Here is a 15,963-nt window from a genome sequence, read left to right as displayed (position 1 = left end):
TGCCTCAGATTTTCTAGATGAAGTAATTATCTACCTACGTTACAGTGTTATTGTGAGGGTCAATTTAGATATGTTATTGATTCTTAATGATCTTTAGAAATGAATATAAACATTCTAGTGTTCATGGTAGGCAAAACAGATAAATAACAAAACAATGTGGGATTATAAGAAAAATTAGGACAAATGAATGGAGGAGGCAAGGAGGGATGATGAGGGCCATAGATAAAAAGTGATGTGTGAGTTGGAACCTGAGGATGATTTCCTGGTTTGAAGGGGAGCTAGATGGGAGGGCATTCGAGGTAGATGGAATTGCACACACCAAAGCTCAGTGTTGTGGAAGTCCAGGAGAAGTGAGACTCTCAGAATGGAAGACTTTCAGGGGTGGGTAGATAAGAGTGGTTCTGCCATAATGTCTGTCATCTCCAATTTCCCCTTTTTCATAATTTGTCTCACCCCTGGCCCCTTCCAGGAATGCCCCTTCCAGGGTATTCTTTGGATGAGGATGAGTACTCATTGGACCAGGGATGGACATTTGACTCAAAGTCAGGAATGGTAAAGCAGCCTGGTTGAAAAAGCTTTTCCCAATAGGGACCAATGATACTGGCTTCTTCAAAGACTTAGAGAAAGGAATGGTAGCTTATAGCAAGAGGAGCCCAGGCAGGAGAGGATGGGGATCCTGGGGACTTCCCAATTCCAGGTCAACATGTTACCTTATAGTAAACTCTCTTTTCTTAAGGCAGCTCTTGTGAATCTCTTCCTGAAAGGCTAAATAACTTAGCTATCATGTTAAGTCACTGATCAAAGAGATGGGGAGAAGTTAATTTGAACATTCATTTCTGAGGCAGATTTAATAGGAGTGGCTTGTGTATCACCTGTGAGAGAGGAGTTCCCTAAAGAAGTGGACAAGGGTGCTTTCCTTCTTAACAATCATTATTTTTATTAATATATTTTACAAGACTGCAGTCGAAATAATATTAAATACAAATTTTTTTATACAGAAAGTGTAATAAAGTTAAAATAGTTCCTTGTAATTCATAGCATTATTGCAATGCTTACAAAATTTTTGCATAGAGTGTGCAAGGATTGATGTTATTCAAAATAAAATAAAACAAAAAAGCTCTTCTCACATCACACCCAAACAGGGAGAGAAACAAAACAGAATAAAATGAAATAAAACAAAACCAAAACAACCCACAGGCTGAACTGAACTCCTTTATGGGAATGGGGTTCCTTTTTCAAAATCTCCAAGCAAATGGGACTCATATTTTCTGTTAAATGCACCAGAGTTGGGCTTCTCCAGGAGTGTATCTACCAGCACAATGATGGCTGCCCTTTGCTTTTTCCTTCTGAAACATGACCTCCCTCAGAAGTGTCTTTCTGTTTCTTTAGGGTCTTACATAGGGCGAAACTTGCCTGGTGAATGGATTAGCCTGTGGAAAATTCTATCCCCTCTCCCCTGCCAAAACACTGGTTAAAAATTGGGTTAAATTTTCTCCACCCCAAATTCAGGTTTGCTGACATCCTGCAACTTTCCTAGAATCTCATTTTTCTACCAGGGAACCTGATTTCTGACTCTGACAAGGCCAGTGCCATAAGACCCTTTAAAGGTACCCATTCTCGCTTTATATTGGACACAATATATTGGACACAAACATCTTATAAAATCCTTCACTGACTTTAAAATAAGTTCTTTGATTTCTTTACTCATCCCTTTCCTAAGTTTTTATGGTGAGGTTGGGCCAGCCTAGCACATATAGGACCCTACCTGGCACTGGGGCTGATTTTCTCGGGAGCAGTGAGAAGTTCTGTCCGCAGTACTCCCAGTGGATCAGATATGTGCTATGAGAAAGCTCATTAAAGAAAGATGAACCCCAATCTTTTTGCTCCTCTGGCCCTCTCAACTTTAGGTGAGGGGAGGTTGACAGCAGGACCTTACCAAGGACATATTGTTTTATAACCTGTTCGGGTGATCCCTGTGTAAGTTAATACTTTACAATGGTTTTATATCTTTTAACTCTTACAGATCAAACCCCAATTCCTTTGCTCAGAAGATTAAAGTGCTCCAAAGCCACTAAGTTGTGAGGAACTTCTGACGTACTCATCTCCTTTCTCAATTGTGATGCCGCCAACCTTGTTGCTGAATCTAGGATGCCAGTATAAAATGTAAAAGAAGGTTCAAGGTAAAACGGTGCCACTGTTTAAGTAAGAATTGGCAAATGGTCTCATTCCTAACTTAGATCCATTGGTGGTGACTGCCTGAGTGCTTTGGTGAGAAGCATTTTGCATGTGGGGAGGGGTGTGGCCCACTCTCAATGGCTGCCTTGATATGGGGTAAGGGGTCCAAGTTGGGATCAGACCCAAAGTGGCCAGCTTAGGTTTTGAATGCCTAGGGCTATTTGTATCTTTGCCATTCCCATTTTCTTGTAGGAAAATAGATGTCAGTGTTAGGGATTGGGCTCTCTCATTTGAATCTTTCCACATGTGAAGATACAAAGAATGATAACCAAATGGTGTCAAAGGCCTCACCTAAAATAAGACTTTTGAAATGCCAGAGCAGGGAAAAGAGAAGCATAGATGCAGAAATGCTTACTTGTTATAGCCACACCTATAGAAAATTGAATTTTAACACTTTCTCCTAAATATCTGGATGACAACCTGTTTTCCAATTTGTAAGGACTGCAAACCTGCCTTAAGAATCACACGCAGTGTAAAATAAATTTTTGGTCCCAGATTTTATTATTCAGACAGACCTTCTAGATTTTTACTCTATGTATATATACTTTAGTATTAAACACTGTCATTGGTGAGAGACTCTTGAAAACAGGGAAATGATTCCATAACTTCATCCATCCTTGAAGAGCTAGTCTAAAAACTGGAAGGAGATTCCTTGAAAAATTGTTTGACGTGTTGGTGATAAGTGAAATTTCATGGCATAGTGGTCTGGAGTCAGACCCACATTCCAGCTCTACTGTTTTCTAGCTAGTGACTTTGGACAAGTTATTTTACCTCTGGAAGGCTCAGTCTCCACATCTATAAATTAGAACAATAATAGAATCTAAATGAAAGTATTGTTTGGAAGATGAAATAGGCTAATACATGAAAAACATGTAGCACAGTGCCCAGTGCCTAGTAAGTGCTCAATAACGATTAGCTACTAAATAATAATCACTATTATTATTATTACTGGAGGAGAGCTACCAACCCACTCTTTCTATATCTTATGGCAGACTTTGGATCCAAGAATTCCTCCTTAATTTTATGCAAAAATTGCATGTGACTCTTTGGGGGAGGAAGGTCCATAGCTTTTCTCATAGCCTCAAAGGAATCGTGACCTAAAATGTTAGAATTCCATGCATTAGATAAATACAGGGACTAAAGGAATCACCAACGTCTTCCTTTTAAACAAATGTCATCTTCCTGCCCTTGAGCAGTCCTTTGTCATTGTGCTTCTCTGTAGCCTCACAGACCAGTTGGGAGTATTTCAATTTATGAAACCTGGGCTATCTCTGATATCACCTGAAACAACCCAGTATAGCAGTATAGAAGTAGGCTCTGAAGACATTGAAGAAGAGGGAATAATCGATAACGCTAGGACCACAGAAGAGATTTTAGGGAAACATGTTTCCTTCTCTCTTCTCCCAGAGGCACTCTGATATTTGTTTTATTTAGCTGAGCTTAGCTACTGAGCAGCAGAGTCCCTTCATGTGCTACCGAGGGTGTCCACCTGCCTAACGAGGCATTCAGAGCACTCCTCAGGCTTCCTGTGGTGACAAGTGGATTTGGAATCTAAACATGCTTCTATTTATAACGGCTTTTCCTTTGTGCTATTTCGGTTGCAAAGCTCATTGAAGTGGGTGCTGATACTGCCAGTTGTTGGGCTGAAATTGAAGAGTAATAGCATTGCTATTGGTTTGGTTGAGGCTGCTTACTGATGGATGTGGTGACATCATTAATACTGTGTAATGACGTCACACTTCCTATGGAATCAAGGGCTCATGAATTTCCTGAGTTTGCTCACTTTTTCTCCAGGGAAGAAGTTGATTTCCTACTCTCTCTCTATCTATAAAAGGAAGGGAGGGGTCAAAGCAAAGCAAATAGAATGTGTGCACATGAGTTGCCCCAAAGGGGATATTTTCTTTTATATTTGTGCTCTGGCAATACTTACAGCAAGGATCTCCCACCAATAATTATTTTCCCTTTGCCATTCAGACCTACCTTGAGGAATTTCAAGGACTCCATTATGAAGAAAGCTTTTAAGAACCACAGAAATCACATTGCTTTTCAAAGTACTAATGCATGTGGTGTGCTGAGCTGACTAAAGCAGCAGGTTTCAGACTGCTTTATCTCTTATCACTGGTTTGGCTTTGTGAATGAGAAATTCAGAGGCAAATGAATAATTTTAAATTCTGATTACCACAAAGAAAGAGATGCATCAGACATCTCAATGCAATAGCTTTGACTACTTTAATGGAAATATATTGGAACTGGGAGAACCTTAAACCAAGGAGAAAGTGATGAAAGACTGAAAGAGAAGACATTTTATCTTTGTGATAAAAGTCTTGTTTTGTAAGGTTGCTTCTTTTATTATAACTCCCCCCCCCCCACCTGCTACTGGGGCACTATGCGAATGTATGATTCTGGTAACTGCTGCCTTATCCTATTTGTGCCAAAGATTTCCTGGTGCAAGAGAAAGGGAAGAATCTGGCCTTGTTTACAAGTTCCTTAAGTGGGATTTCACCTTTCATAGACTCTAGAGAGAGAAATAAGGATTAGGTGCTTAAATGACTGTTTACCTCTTGGGTCTAAACATCATGCTATCTTTAGACTAAAATAAAGCAAGATATTCCCATCTAAGCCCTGTTCAGGAAAATTTTACCAAGTTAATCCTTTTCCCTTTGTATGTAGATAAAATGCCCAGAGACTCATTTAAATGATTTTGACCAGGGCCTGGTGAATGGTGTTAGTTTTCTTAAAAAAAAAAAAAAAAATCCTTCCTCGCCACCTTGAGTACTCATACAAAGAGTCATTCATAACTGATGCTATTTTAACCACACTGATGACTAGAAAGCTCTGAATTAGCAATAGGGATGTTGATTGAAAGAACAAGTCTCTGGTAAGAACCAGTCTTATGACAGACCGTTTTATTACATTGAGGCAGAATGTTGAAATTCAAAATGGTCTTTTGGTTTTTTCTTTTTGTACTTTCTCATCTTCAAAGCATAAAACCCCAGATTCTTAAAACAAAATCAAGCTGGCAATGATCTGGTTCCATTCAGCAAAAGCTTCATAAAAAATTTTCAGTATATTTTTCTTCCTATATATTTTAACACACTTCCTTCACCACTTTCAACCCAATTATCTACAGGTCCCACATGTAGGAAGAGTGCAAACATCTGAGGTATGATAACTAAGGTGATGGCTCCTAAAAAGACAAGCTAAGTGGAAAAAAATCATCCCTGGAGGACAATGGAAAGGGCATTTTTCTAGAATATGGGAAGGTGAGATGGAGTCCTTTGAGTTTAGACCTAAAAAATAGTCTCTTCAAAAAGGAGATTCTAAATTTAAGTCATTGAACCCCTACTTCACTTCTTATCACACCAGTGATGCTGATCTGAGGAACCACTTCTCCATTAGGGTCCAAAGAAAAAGTGTTTGAGGAACACAGCTTATCTTTCCTCCAAGCTGTCTACTCTGCCTGTTCCCAAGAATCCTCTGAACCTAAATTTCTTAGGCAAGTGGCTCACATCTATATATCATGTAAAGTGGAAGGTCCTTTCCACAGCCAAATATTTATATTCACAAACCCATAAAATGTCATCTGACTCTAAGCTATCATTAAATCGGTTCTCTTTCCTGATATATCCAATATATATCACAATTCCCTCCAGGTCAGAGGTCAGCAAACTTTTTGGTGAAGTGCCAAAAGTAAGCATTTTACACTTGGTAGGCTATGTGGTCTATGTCACAACTCCTCCACTCTGTGTTGTAGTAGGAAAGAGGCCATAGATAATATGGACAAGAATAGGTGTGGCTGTGTTACAATAAAACTTTATTTACAAAAGCAGGTGGTGGGACAGATTTGACCCATGGGCTGTGGTTTGCTGACCCCTGCTCTAGGGTCACACCTCAAGCAATCTTTGGTCTATGGTTGCCTACCTTTTAGGATATACAATGAAAATGATCCAATGAAAAAATGAGTTCAAGAGAGTTGAAAGCAAATTCAAGTTTACAAGACCTATCCCGTGGGTAATGCAACAGTTATAAAGCTGTATATCAGGTGTCCACCTAAATATAACCCTTGAGAGATGCAGCCTTTTAGTGCTCTTGAAAAGCTTTGTCATGCTCTGGCAGTTTCTCACGAATGAATCGTGATGACTTACTGAGCAGAGAGCAGATAGAACTAAATGGTAAATATAGTTGGAGATCAATTTTTAAATTAAAAAATCTTCTGAAGAATAACATACTAGAACTTCTAGAATATTGAAGATTCATTTGAACACATTGTTATGCCACCTGCTGTTCATAAACCCAAATATGTGATTGTCTAGGAGATATATATATATATATAAAGATTAGAAAGAATCTCATTTTTATTAGGGGTTAGCAGATTTTAATGTAAAAGCTATCTTTTTTTTCCAGAATTCAGGTAAAACTTCTCTCATGACCATGGACAAATATTCTAGTTGGAAGGTATTGGGAAGAAAAAGAAAAGTACATTGAAGAACTTAGAATGCATTTTACAGATTTCTAAAGTCAGAACTGAAACACATAATTTAATCCATGTGTAATTTCCTGCTTATTCCCTAGTACATGATGGTCAATTAGCACAAGTGAAAATCAGAATTTTGTATCATATCTGCACTCAGAGGTGCCAGATTTATATTCTTGGTTGCTATTATTTTTATTCCACTTGTGATCTGATTGCTCTTAAGATTAAATTTTGCAAATGGGATCACATCAGTGTTTTTCTTATCATAACCCCCCCCCCAGGTGCTGATCTCAGACTTGCATGTAAGGGTTAGAACAAAAGCAGTGGGCAGGGGTTCAGGGAAACTTTTGCTTCCTCATATACTCCAGATTGCAAAATGCAAAGACAATATGTCTGCTTAAACATCCTTGCCTAATATCATTTGGCCACAGAGCACCTTATAGCTACTACTGTTTACCTGAATGGTATGGGGTCAGTGCTTCTATTAGCTAGGCGGGCCTTTTCTGGCTAAAACCCGTGTGTGTGATAGATGCAGATTCCAGCAGAATGATCCTCTAGGATGTTAATAATACTAACCCAAAGCAACCTGACCATTTTCATGGTTTTCCTTTTTAGACCCCAGGGCTGCAGACTAATCACAAGTATGGTCTCTCCTTGAACAACCCAATTCTTCTATACTGGATATTGAGTGGGAATGACTGGAAAGCCTGGAGTCTGGGAGCCAGCAGACCACTGGGCAGGCTAGACCTCTCACCCCAACCTCCACCCTGACTTTTAAGTGAGGAAGCAACACTCAGCCCGCTTTTACATCCCACATGTGCAAACCTCAGACTGACGCTGGAATGTCATCTCCCAAATACCGAACCTCTTGTTCATCTCCTGTGGCACACCTTCCCCTGCTTGTGAAATAAGATGAATTAGAACCTTGTTGAAGAAAAACAAATGTCATTCAGGCCTACAGATATGACTTCATTTAGGATTATGGGGCCACAGCTTGCCAAATGGCATTCAGGACTGCCTAAGCCAGTTATGTTTCTGTTCTGGGCTCTTTACAGTCAACATCTGTTAGCCACTTGATTTGTCTATCAGCTTTTAAGACACTCAGTCATTCCTAAACCCTTCTCCTCAGTCACCCAAAATAAACTACAAGTAACAACAAGATAAGTAGGATGTGCTTCTCCTTGCTGAGTGCATTGACTTAAGGCATAGGCACATTTCCCCCTCTTTGAACAGAGATGGTATAATCCCCTGTCCCAGCACAAGAGCTGGCCAGGGTGACCCTGGAGCATGACGATGAAAATGGCATGATGAGGAGAGGTAGCTGATGGCGGGAATTAGCTGCTCCCCTTTATGGGGGAGCAGGTGCTGCCGAGTCCCAGTGGACACAGCAATTCTGATAAAGACACCTGACTCAGTTTGCTATTAGCATTCGGTGAGCAATTCTGGAGGCAGGTAGCACTATAGAGCTGTGATTCTTGGGAGAAAATAATGGTGGATTTAGGAATATGAATAGCCCAGCACTGAAAATAATATAAAAATAAGGAGCTCAAAGCTAGAGAGCTAGTGCATGCCTTTAAAAATGAAAGGCATATCTCTAAATTGCCTACCAATCCCAAGAAACATAAAAAATTACCAGGTTTCTTATGCTACCTTATTTGGACTTCTGTCTCCTAATGGCTTCTCTTGGGGTTGGGATTCTGCTCTTCTAGACTTTGACTGAGTTGACCTTTTTGAGCTGGAGTCTGCTAGATAAAGTCAGAGGTGAGGATGGAACAGCTTTTGAGCGACTTTTCCTTTAAACAGAGGCATAGCACCCATTTATTCTTGCCTGCCAGGTTGAGTAGCTTCCAGCCAACAGGGGAGCTGCTGCTTCCCTATTTTGTGCTGATTTACATCTCTTGTTCTTACTGTGGGAGAATACACCAGATTAAGGGAAGTAAGAGAACAGAGGTTGGGTGAGCAGTTAGAAATTTGCTAAAATTCATCCTCCTCATTTATCCAACTACTAGAAGCCTCAAGCTGTTTGGCTGCAAAGGTAGGGCAGCCATTTTGAGTTGCTATGGCTGATGCGCCTGATGTTTAACATCCTTGACTTAACCAAGGGAGAAGCTGGTTAGCTTTGCTAAAGCCAAACAAGGAAACCAAAGGTCTCTCTTTTTTTTTTTAGGTGGGGCAGGGGAAAGAACCCAGTACCTTCTATGTGCAAAGCAGGTACTCACCTGCTGAGCTTACTCCTGCTCTGCTAAATGTTTCATCTTTTAACAAAAGGATCTCAGCAATTGAACATGACTCCGAGATTCCCGCCATCACTGCCTTGCGGTGGCACTAAAGGAGAAGATACACTGTTGCTCATTCATGAAGATGAATATTCTCCAAGTGTCCAGTGTGTTGTGTGATAATGAACAGTCTGGGACTATTGGGCCTGACTTAGGGTTTAGATTTGGGATGAAGAATGACAGTGGATATCACAGGGTCACCCATGGTTCCTTTTGTACTGAAACCTCATTTTATACAGAGGATATATATATATTTATTTATATATATTTATATATATTTATATCCACCCACACACCAAACACCCACACATACACACACACACACGCACACACACATACATGATGTCTTTGATAGGCTTTCTGTGTTCTAGTAAAAATAGCTGGCAGCCAGTGTCTATAGCCAAAAAAGGCCTTATGCTGCCTACAATGTCCACTCTGGATAGTCTTTCAAAGGCAGACACTTGTGTTTATCTGACAAGTGGAACCAGCTCCTGCCTGGGACAGGAATAATCTTCCGTTGGCGCAGACGCAGATCTCGAAGACCTTCTGCCTCGTTCCTGCAGTCGTGTAGGATCCATGAGGCAGCCTAGGTAGCTTGATTTTCGCAGCATCTAACTTAATCTAAAGTGGGTGAATAGGAAGGAAAAAAGTCATTCAGAGGCTGTCATCTATTTTCTTGGCACTCAGAAATAGCAGATGCATAATCACTTCATTCAATTCGACTTAAATCTAGTGAGCACTTAATATGGGTTGAGTGTTCTAGACACTGGGAATTCAGAGATGGATGAGGCAGATAAAGTCTCTACATTCGTGGAGCTTATATTCTAGCAAAAAAGAAATACCCTGTTAAACTGGCATTTTGCAGAAGAGTAGGACAATTTACAGGGCTGATGTTTTAAAGAATATATATACTTTGAGACATACTAGCCTAAAAAGTGAGCAGTGTTAGAAGGTGCTATTAGATTTATAATAGATTTATGATTATAACTGATTCTTCCAGAGACCAAATTCTTAGAGCCATAAACTGCATATACGATGTAGTCACTATTTGTAGAAGTACATGGTTTGGAGTTTATCACCCGTATGCTCTGATTAACTGTTTTAAAAACAATTATAACAAGTGGCAAATGAATCAAAAGGCTGGTTTGGTATACAGAGGCAGGTAGTAACTGATAACCACGAAGAAGATAAAAAAGGTGCTACAGAGTTTTGTTTTTAAAAAAGTAATACTGTTTTTTTTTCTGTCCTGTTTTATTTTTAAATAAGTTTGTGGTTGTTTCATATTTACTTTGGAGATTTGACTCATCTTGCTTATAAAAACATCAGCAGCTATCCTGTCTGTCAAACTAGGGTATTATTGGAGTGAGAAAATGAATATATATAATTCTTCATCTTCTTGTTGCCTAGTCTTAATCTATTTAAGTTTCAGCTTGTTCTGGTTTGGGTTAGCTGTTGGCTATGACGCTCCATTCCCAATGAAACTAGAAACATATAATAAAGTTTTAAAAATGACTACAGGTAAATTAAGTTCATATTTAGTCAGAGAGATGGCTAAATTATGCCAGCTAACCAAATCTTAGAAGAATTTTGGTGATAAGAGAAGAATTTTGGAAATGACTTTCATTTTTATACTATATAGTTCTTTTCTTGCAGTATATGCTATTATCTCAACACTTTACAAATAATGAATCATAACTTTTTATGTTGTGGATTTGGCTTATAATGAAGGTATTGGACATTTGTTCTGGAAAATAAAATTTTGGGTTGGCTCCTTTATTGTTATAGCAGAGGGTTAGCCTCAGTGCAAAGTAGGAGTCAAACCAGTTTGAGGAAAGGTGGACTTGTTGGTGCTGTGTCTCTCTGGACCTCTTTCATCCCCCCTACCTCTCCATCTTTGGACTCCAGTCTCAGCTCTGTTCTGCAGGTGGCTTCCATATTGCCGGCTTCTGCATTTATTTCTACTCCTTTTGGGGCTTCCATCACCAGAGACCGAGTTGGGGACTCCAATCTGAAATATGCACAAGACAGAGGTTAGAGAGCATCTTATAAGGCAAGTCCTCCCATCTTCTTTAAGTAAGTTTTAGCTATTCTTGGTCTTCCACATAACTTTACAATTGACTTGTCAAGTTTCACAAGGAAAACCTGTTGTAATTTTGATTGAATTTATGTGATTCTGAGCCTTCAATCCATGAACATTGTACCTGTCTCTAGTTATGTTTTCTGTAGTGAATTTCAGTAGAGTTTAATAATGTTCTGTATGTGGATATTTCATATCTTTTGTGGCTACTGAAAATGTGATTTTTAAAAAAGCATTTCCTCTTATTCCTTTTTCCTTGAGTATAGATATGTAATTGTTTTTTTTTGTTTTTTTCATGTTGACCATACTGTCAACACCTAAGTAAATTATCTTATTTTTCATAATCTGTGTTTCCTAGGGCTACTGGAACAAAATATCATGAACTAGATGACTTAATACAACAGAAATTTATTAATGTCATAACTCCAGAGACTGAAAGTACAAGATCAAGTTGTCAGCAGAGTCATGCTCCATCTGAATCCAACAGGGAAAAATCTCTCTCTGCCTCTTCTAGTTTCTGGCATTTGCTGGCAATTCTGATCACCATTGGCTTATAGATACATCACTTTGCCTCTTCCATCTTCACATGGTAATTTCCCCTCTCTCTCTGTCTCTTTTCCTCTACTTTTAAGGATACCAGTCATAGTGGATTAAGGGACCTCATTTTACCTTGACTAATTCCATCTGTATAACCTTAATTTCCACATAAGGACACATTCTGAGGGGATTAAGACTTCGGTATTTTGAGGGGAGGGCACAATTCAACCTCTTACAAGATTAATTTAAGTTTTCCTTATAGGTACTCATTCTTTTGACAGTTTTATATATTTTTATTTCTTATACTGCTTCTTTTTCTTTTGGTACTGTACTGTCTAGGGCTGTCCAATGCAGCATTGACTAGAAGGAGGGAAAAGGCAGTTTTGTGTCTTCCTGACCTTAAAGAGAAACCTTCCAACAATATACTCTTCTTAATGATGAATTTTGCTCTAGTGCTTTCTCTCCCCACACCAGATAATAACTTTTATTCAGAAAAGGGAGTTATGCTTATTTTGCTAAGCTTTTCTGTCTTTAAGTAATGTGAATTTTATCAAATACTATTTTATTGTTTATCTGTTGAGAAAATGATATTTATCCTTAATACATGTGGTAGATTATTTTAATTTTCCAATGATAACCCAGTCCTGTGATTTAGGATTAACCAGAGTTTTTCATGATGTATCATGTATTTATTTCAAATTCTGGAAATACATATATATTTCTGGAACTGTTTGCTAACTTTTTTTTTTTAAAGATTTGATTATTAATTTATTTCTCTCCCCTTCTGCCTTATTGTCTGCTCTGTGTCCATTTACTGTGGGTTCTTCTGACTGCTTGTATTATCAGGTGGCACAGGTATTGTTGTTGTGCCATCTTGCTGCATCAGCTCTCCGTGTGTGCAGCACCAGTCCTGGGCAGGCTATGCTTTTTTCATGTGGGGCAGCTCTCCTTTCTGGGCACACTCCTTGCATGTGTCAGCACTGCTTGTGGGCCAGCTTACCACATGGGCCAGGAGGCCCTGGGTATAGAACCCTAGACCCTTGAAATGGTAGGCAGGTGCTCTATCAGTTGAGCCATGGCAGCTTCCCTGTTTGCTAATATTTTTTGGTAGATTTTGCACCTGTTTTTATAAGTGAGTTCTTAAACTCCTCCTTGTTTTTGATAGTTCTACAGCCATTCTAAATGTAAAATTTGCTTTTTTTCACCTTTCCTTTTTAAAAAATATATTCAAAGTTCTGTGGTTTTCTCTAAGTATTCATTTGATAGCATCCCAAAGGAGAATTTATAATATAGGTATAAATATTTTCTAATTTCAGTATGATTTCTCCTATAGTCTTTGAGTTCTATAAAAGGGTTTTTCCTAATTTCTAAACATATAAGATGATCTAGTTATATTTTATTCATTGATATTGGACTTAACCCTACGGTAGCTGGAGGATGTTTTTTGTTTACAACCAATTGCTTAAAAATTGTTCAGACTGGCTTTTTGGCCCAAAATGTGTCAATTTTTATGAATATTACATGTCTGAAAAGAATGTGTTTTACAATTGTTAATGCCATTTTCATTATGTTTATTAATTCAAGATATTTAACTGTACTGTTCAAATTTTTACATCTCTATTTTAATCTACTTGATCTTGTATGTTGATCTTGAATTATGTTATTAGATACATACCAATTTTGAATTGTACCTCTCTTCCTTATCTTATCAGCACACAGTGATCTTCTTCATTTCTTGTAAGGATTTTTGCCTTTAAATCCATTTTGCCTGATATTAGTATCATCATTTCCACTCTCCTTGAGTTAGTATTTTCCTCTGATATATTTTTCAATACTTTAAGATATCATTCTGTAAGATTATGTTTAAATTTGTCTTATATAGCAGGATATGTTTTTCTGTTCCAGATGACCTTTTATTGAGGTAAAATTTACATATAGTGAAATTCAGGGCTCCTTTTTGTACAAGTTGATGAATTTCAGTAAAGATGTATTTTCATGTAATCACCACACCATCAAACATCTCCACCAGCCTGTAAAGTTCCCTTGTGCTTCTTTGCAATCATACTTTACTCCCTAAAGAGTAACCACTCTTCTGATTTCTATCACCATTGATTAGTTTTGCCTATTTTTAGACTTCATATAAATAGGATCACAGCCTATGCTCTTTCATGGTGTTTGAAACTTTTGAGAGTCTTCCATAAGGTTGCATGCACCAGTTGTGCATTCTTTTTTTGGTAAGTACTATTTCATTGCATTAAAAGACCATGATTTATTTATTCATATCTCCTGCTAGCAAGAGCAGTCTCCTGGTTGCTTCCAGTTTGGGGCTACTAGGGATAAAGCTGCTATGAAATTCTTATTTAAGGCTTTTTGAAGGCAAAGTTTTCATTTCTCTTAATTACCTAGGAATGGAAATTCTAGGTTACAGGACAGGTAATCTATCCTGTATGGTTGATTAACAAGCATGGTAGGCTGCATCTAAGGTGGTTTCCAAGGATCCCTACCTCCTGGTATTCATTCTGTTATGCAATTACTTCCCCTTAATGGGGGCTGGACACAGGAACTTTCTTCTATATAAATATAATATGGCAAACACAATGGCATGTGACTTCTGGGATTAAGTTACAGAAGACTGTGTATTTGATCTTGGGTTCCCTTTCTCATTCACTCACTCTGAGAGCTGCTGTGTTGAGAGTTGCTCTATGGAGAAACCCAAGAAATCAAGGGAAGTCATTAGTCCATGAGGAACTAAGGTCCTTCTAGAAGCCATGAGACTAAGCTTGGAAGTGGATCCCTTCCACCCAAGCATTCAAATGAGAGCACAACTTGAGCCAACAGCTTAAATGCAACTTCATAAGAGATCTTGAGTCAGGGGCATCAACTAAGTCTGTGGGATTAATGACCCACAGAAACTATGAGATAATAGATGCCCACTGTTTTAAGTAGCTAAGACAGTATATTATGTTAAACAGCAATAAATACATAGTAAGAAGCTGTCAAACTGTTTTCCATGATAGTTGTATGATTTTATATTCCTATTACCAAAGTGGATGTTGACAATCTTTTTAATTATAGCTATAAAATGGTAAATTATAATGATTTTAATTTACATTTCCATGATTACTAATGATATTGAGTAACTTTTCATGTGCTTACTGCCATTCAAATATGTTCTTTTGGTAAGGGCCTGTTTAAATGTTTTTTTCTTTTTTTTAGGTACCGGGTCTGGGGATTGAACCCAGAATCACTAAGTGGGAAGCTGGTGCTCAACCACTGAGCCACATTGACTCCCCTGAGTTGTTTTTTTCATTTGTTTGCTTGTTGTTTGTTTTTGGTTTTAGGAGGCACCAGGAACCTAACCCAGGACCTTCCAGTGGGAAGCAGGCACTCAACCACTTAAGCCACATCTGCTCCTTGTTTATATTTTTGTTACTGATTTATTATATGTTCTGGGTAAAAATTATTTTTCATATGAGTACATTATTGATATATATTAATATATTTTATGTTTAGTACTTTTTGTGCATTTTCTGATAAACCACTGCCTACCCAAGGGTTACAAAGATAGTCCTCCCTGTTTTCCTCTAGAGACTTTATACTTTTAGCTTTTATATTTAAGTTTATGATTCAAATTAATTGTTTAAATTAGTGCTGCAGTTCATTTTCTGCCATAGGTTTATCCAGTTCTTCTAGCACTATTTATTGAAAAGGTATTCCTTTCCCCATTGAATAGCATTTTCAAAATTTGTTGAAAGTCAATTAAATATATAATTGCCAATCTATTTCTAGACTCTCTTTCGTAAAGCCTCATGTTAATGCCACACTGTCTTGGTCACTGGAATTTGAAAATAAGCCTTAAAGTCAGGTAGTGTGAATCCTCTAACATTAGCAAAAAGGGACAGATTGTGTTAGCTCTTCTAGATCCTTTGCTTTTCCATGTAAATTTTAGAATCAACTTTTCAATATCTACCAAAAAGAGACTGCTGGTATCTGATTGGGAGTGTGCTGAATCCATAGATTAAAAATGAAACTCTATGGAAGACTTAATATTGGTAGGATATCGAGTCTCCCCAAAATTTATCTAACAGTTTAATGTACTACTCCTGCTATATGTGCTATCATTGTTAAGTAGTCTGGTTCTGTATTCTTTCTTTAATCCTGCAAAATTACTCTTCATGCAATATTTATTTTCAGGCATCAAAAAATCCTTTTTTTTTGGTAAAGGTGTTCTAAGAGTGAGCCCTCATTTTTCTTTTTTTCTGAAATCAGTCTTTAATTTGCATTCCTTTGTGAAAGGGCTTCTGGTTGGATGTGCCACTCTCTGTTGTCAGCTATTTTCTCTCTCCAGTTGGAGATAGTATTCC

General features: G+C 38.1%; 1 protein-coding gene across 2 annotated transcripts in view; it reads right to left on the bottom strand.

Annotated features, from left to right (window-relative positions):
* Positions 1-917: 917 nt before the first annotated feature.
* The window catches only part of SGCD (sarcoglycan delta), a 482,630-nt gene continuing 467,584 nt past the window's right edge, over positions 918-15,963 (bottom strand). For both annotated transcript variants that reach the window (XM_058281332.1, XM_004466363.5), the window contains exons 7-8: positions 10,870-10,993; positions 918-9,606 (exon numbers count right to left, since the gene is read on the bottom strand). In XM_058281332.1, the coding sequence (XP_058137315.1) occupies positions 9,433-9,606; positions 10,870-10,993 (298 nt within the window). In that variant the 3' untranslated portion in view covers positions 918-9,432. The remainder of the gene's footprint in view (positions 9,607-10,869; positions 10,994-15,963) is intronic.

Source organism: Dasypus novemcinctus, chromosome 2 (assembly GCF_030445035.2).
Source record: "Dasypus novemcinctus isolate mDasNov1 chromosome 2, mDasNov1.1.hap2, whole genome shotgun sequence".
In the NCBI taxonomy this organism is placed as follows: Eukaryota; Metazoa; Chordata; class Mammalia; order Cingulata; family Dasypodidae; genus Dasypus; species Dasypus novemcinctus.
Note: the sequence above shows the minus strand (reverse complement) of the source record. Positions and strands in the feature narration are given on the sequence as shown.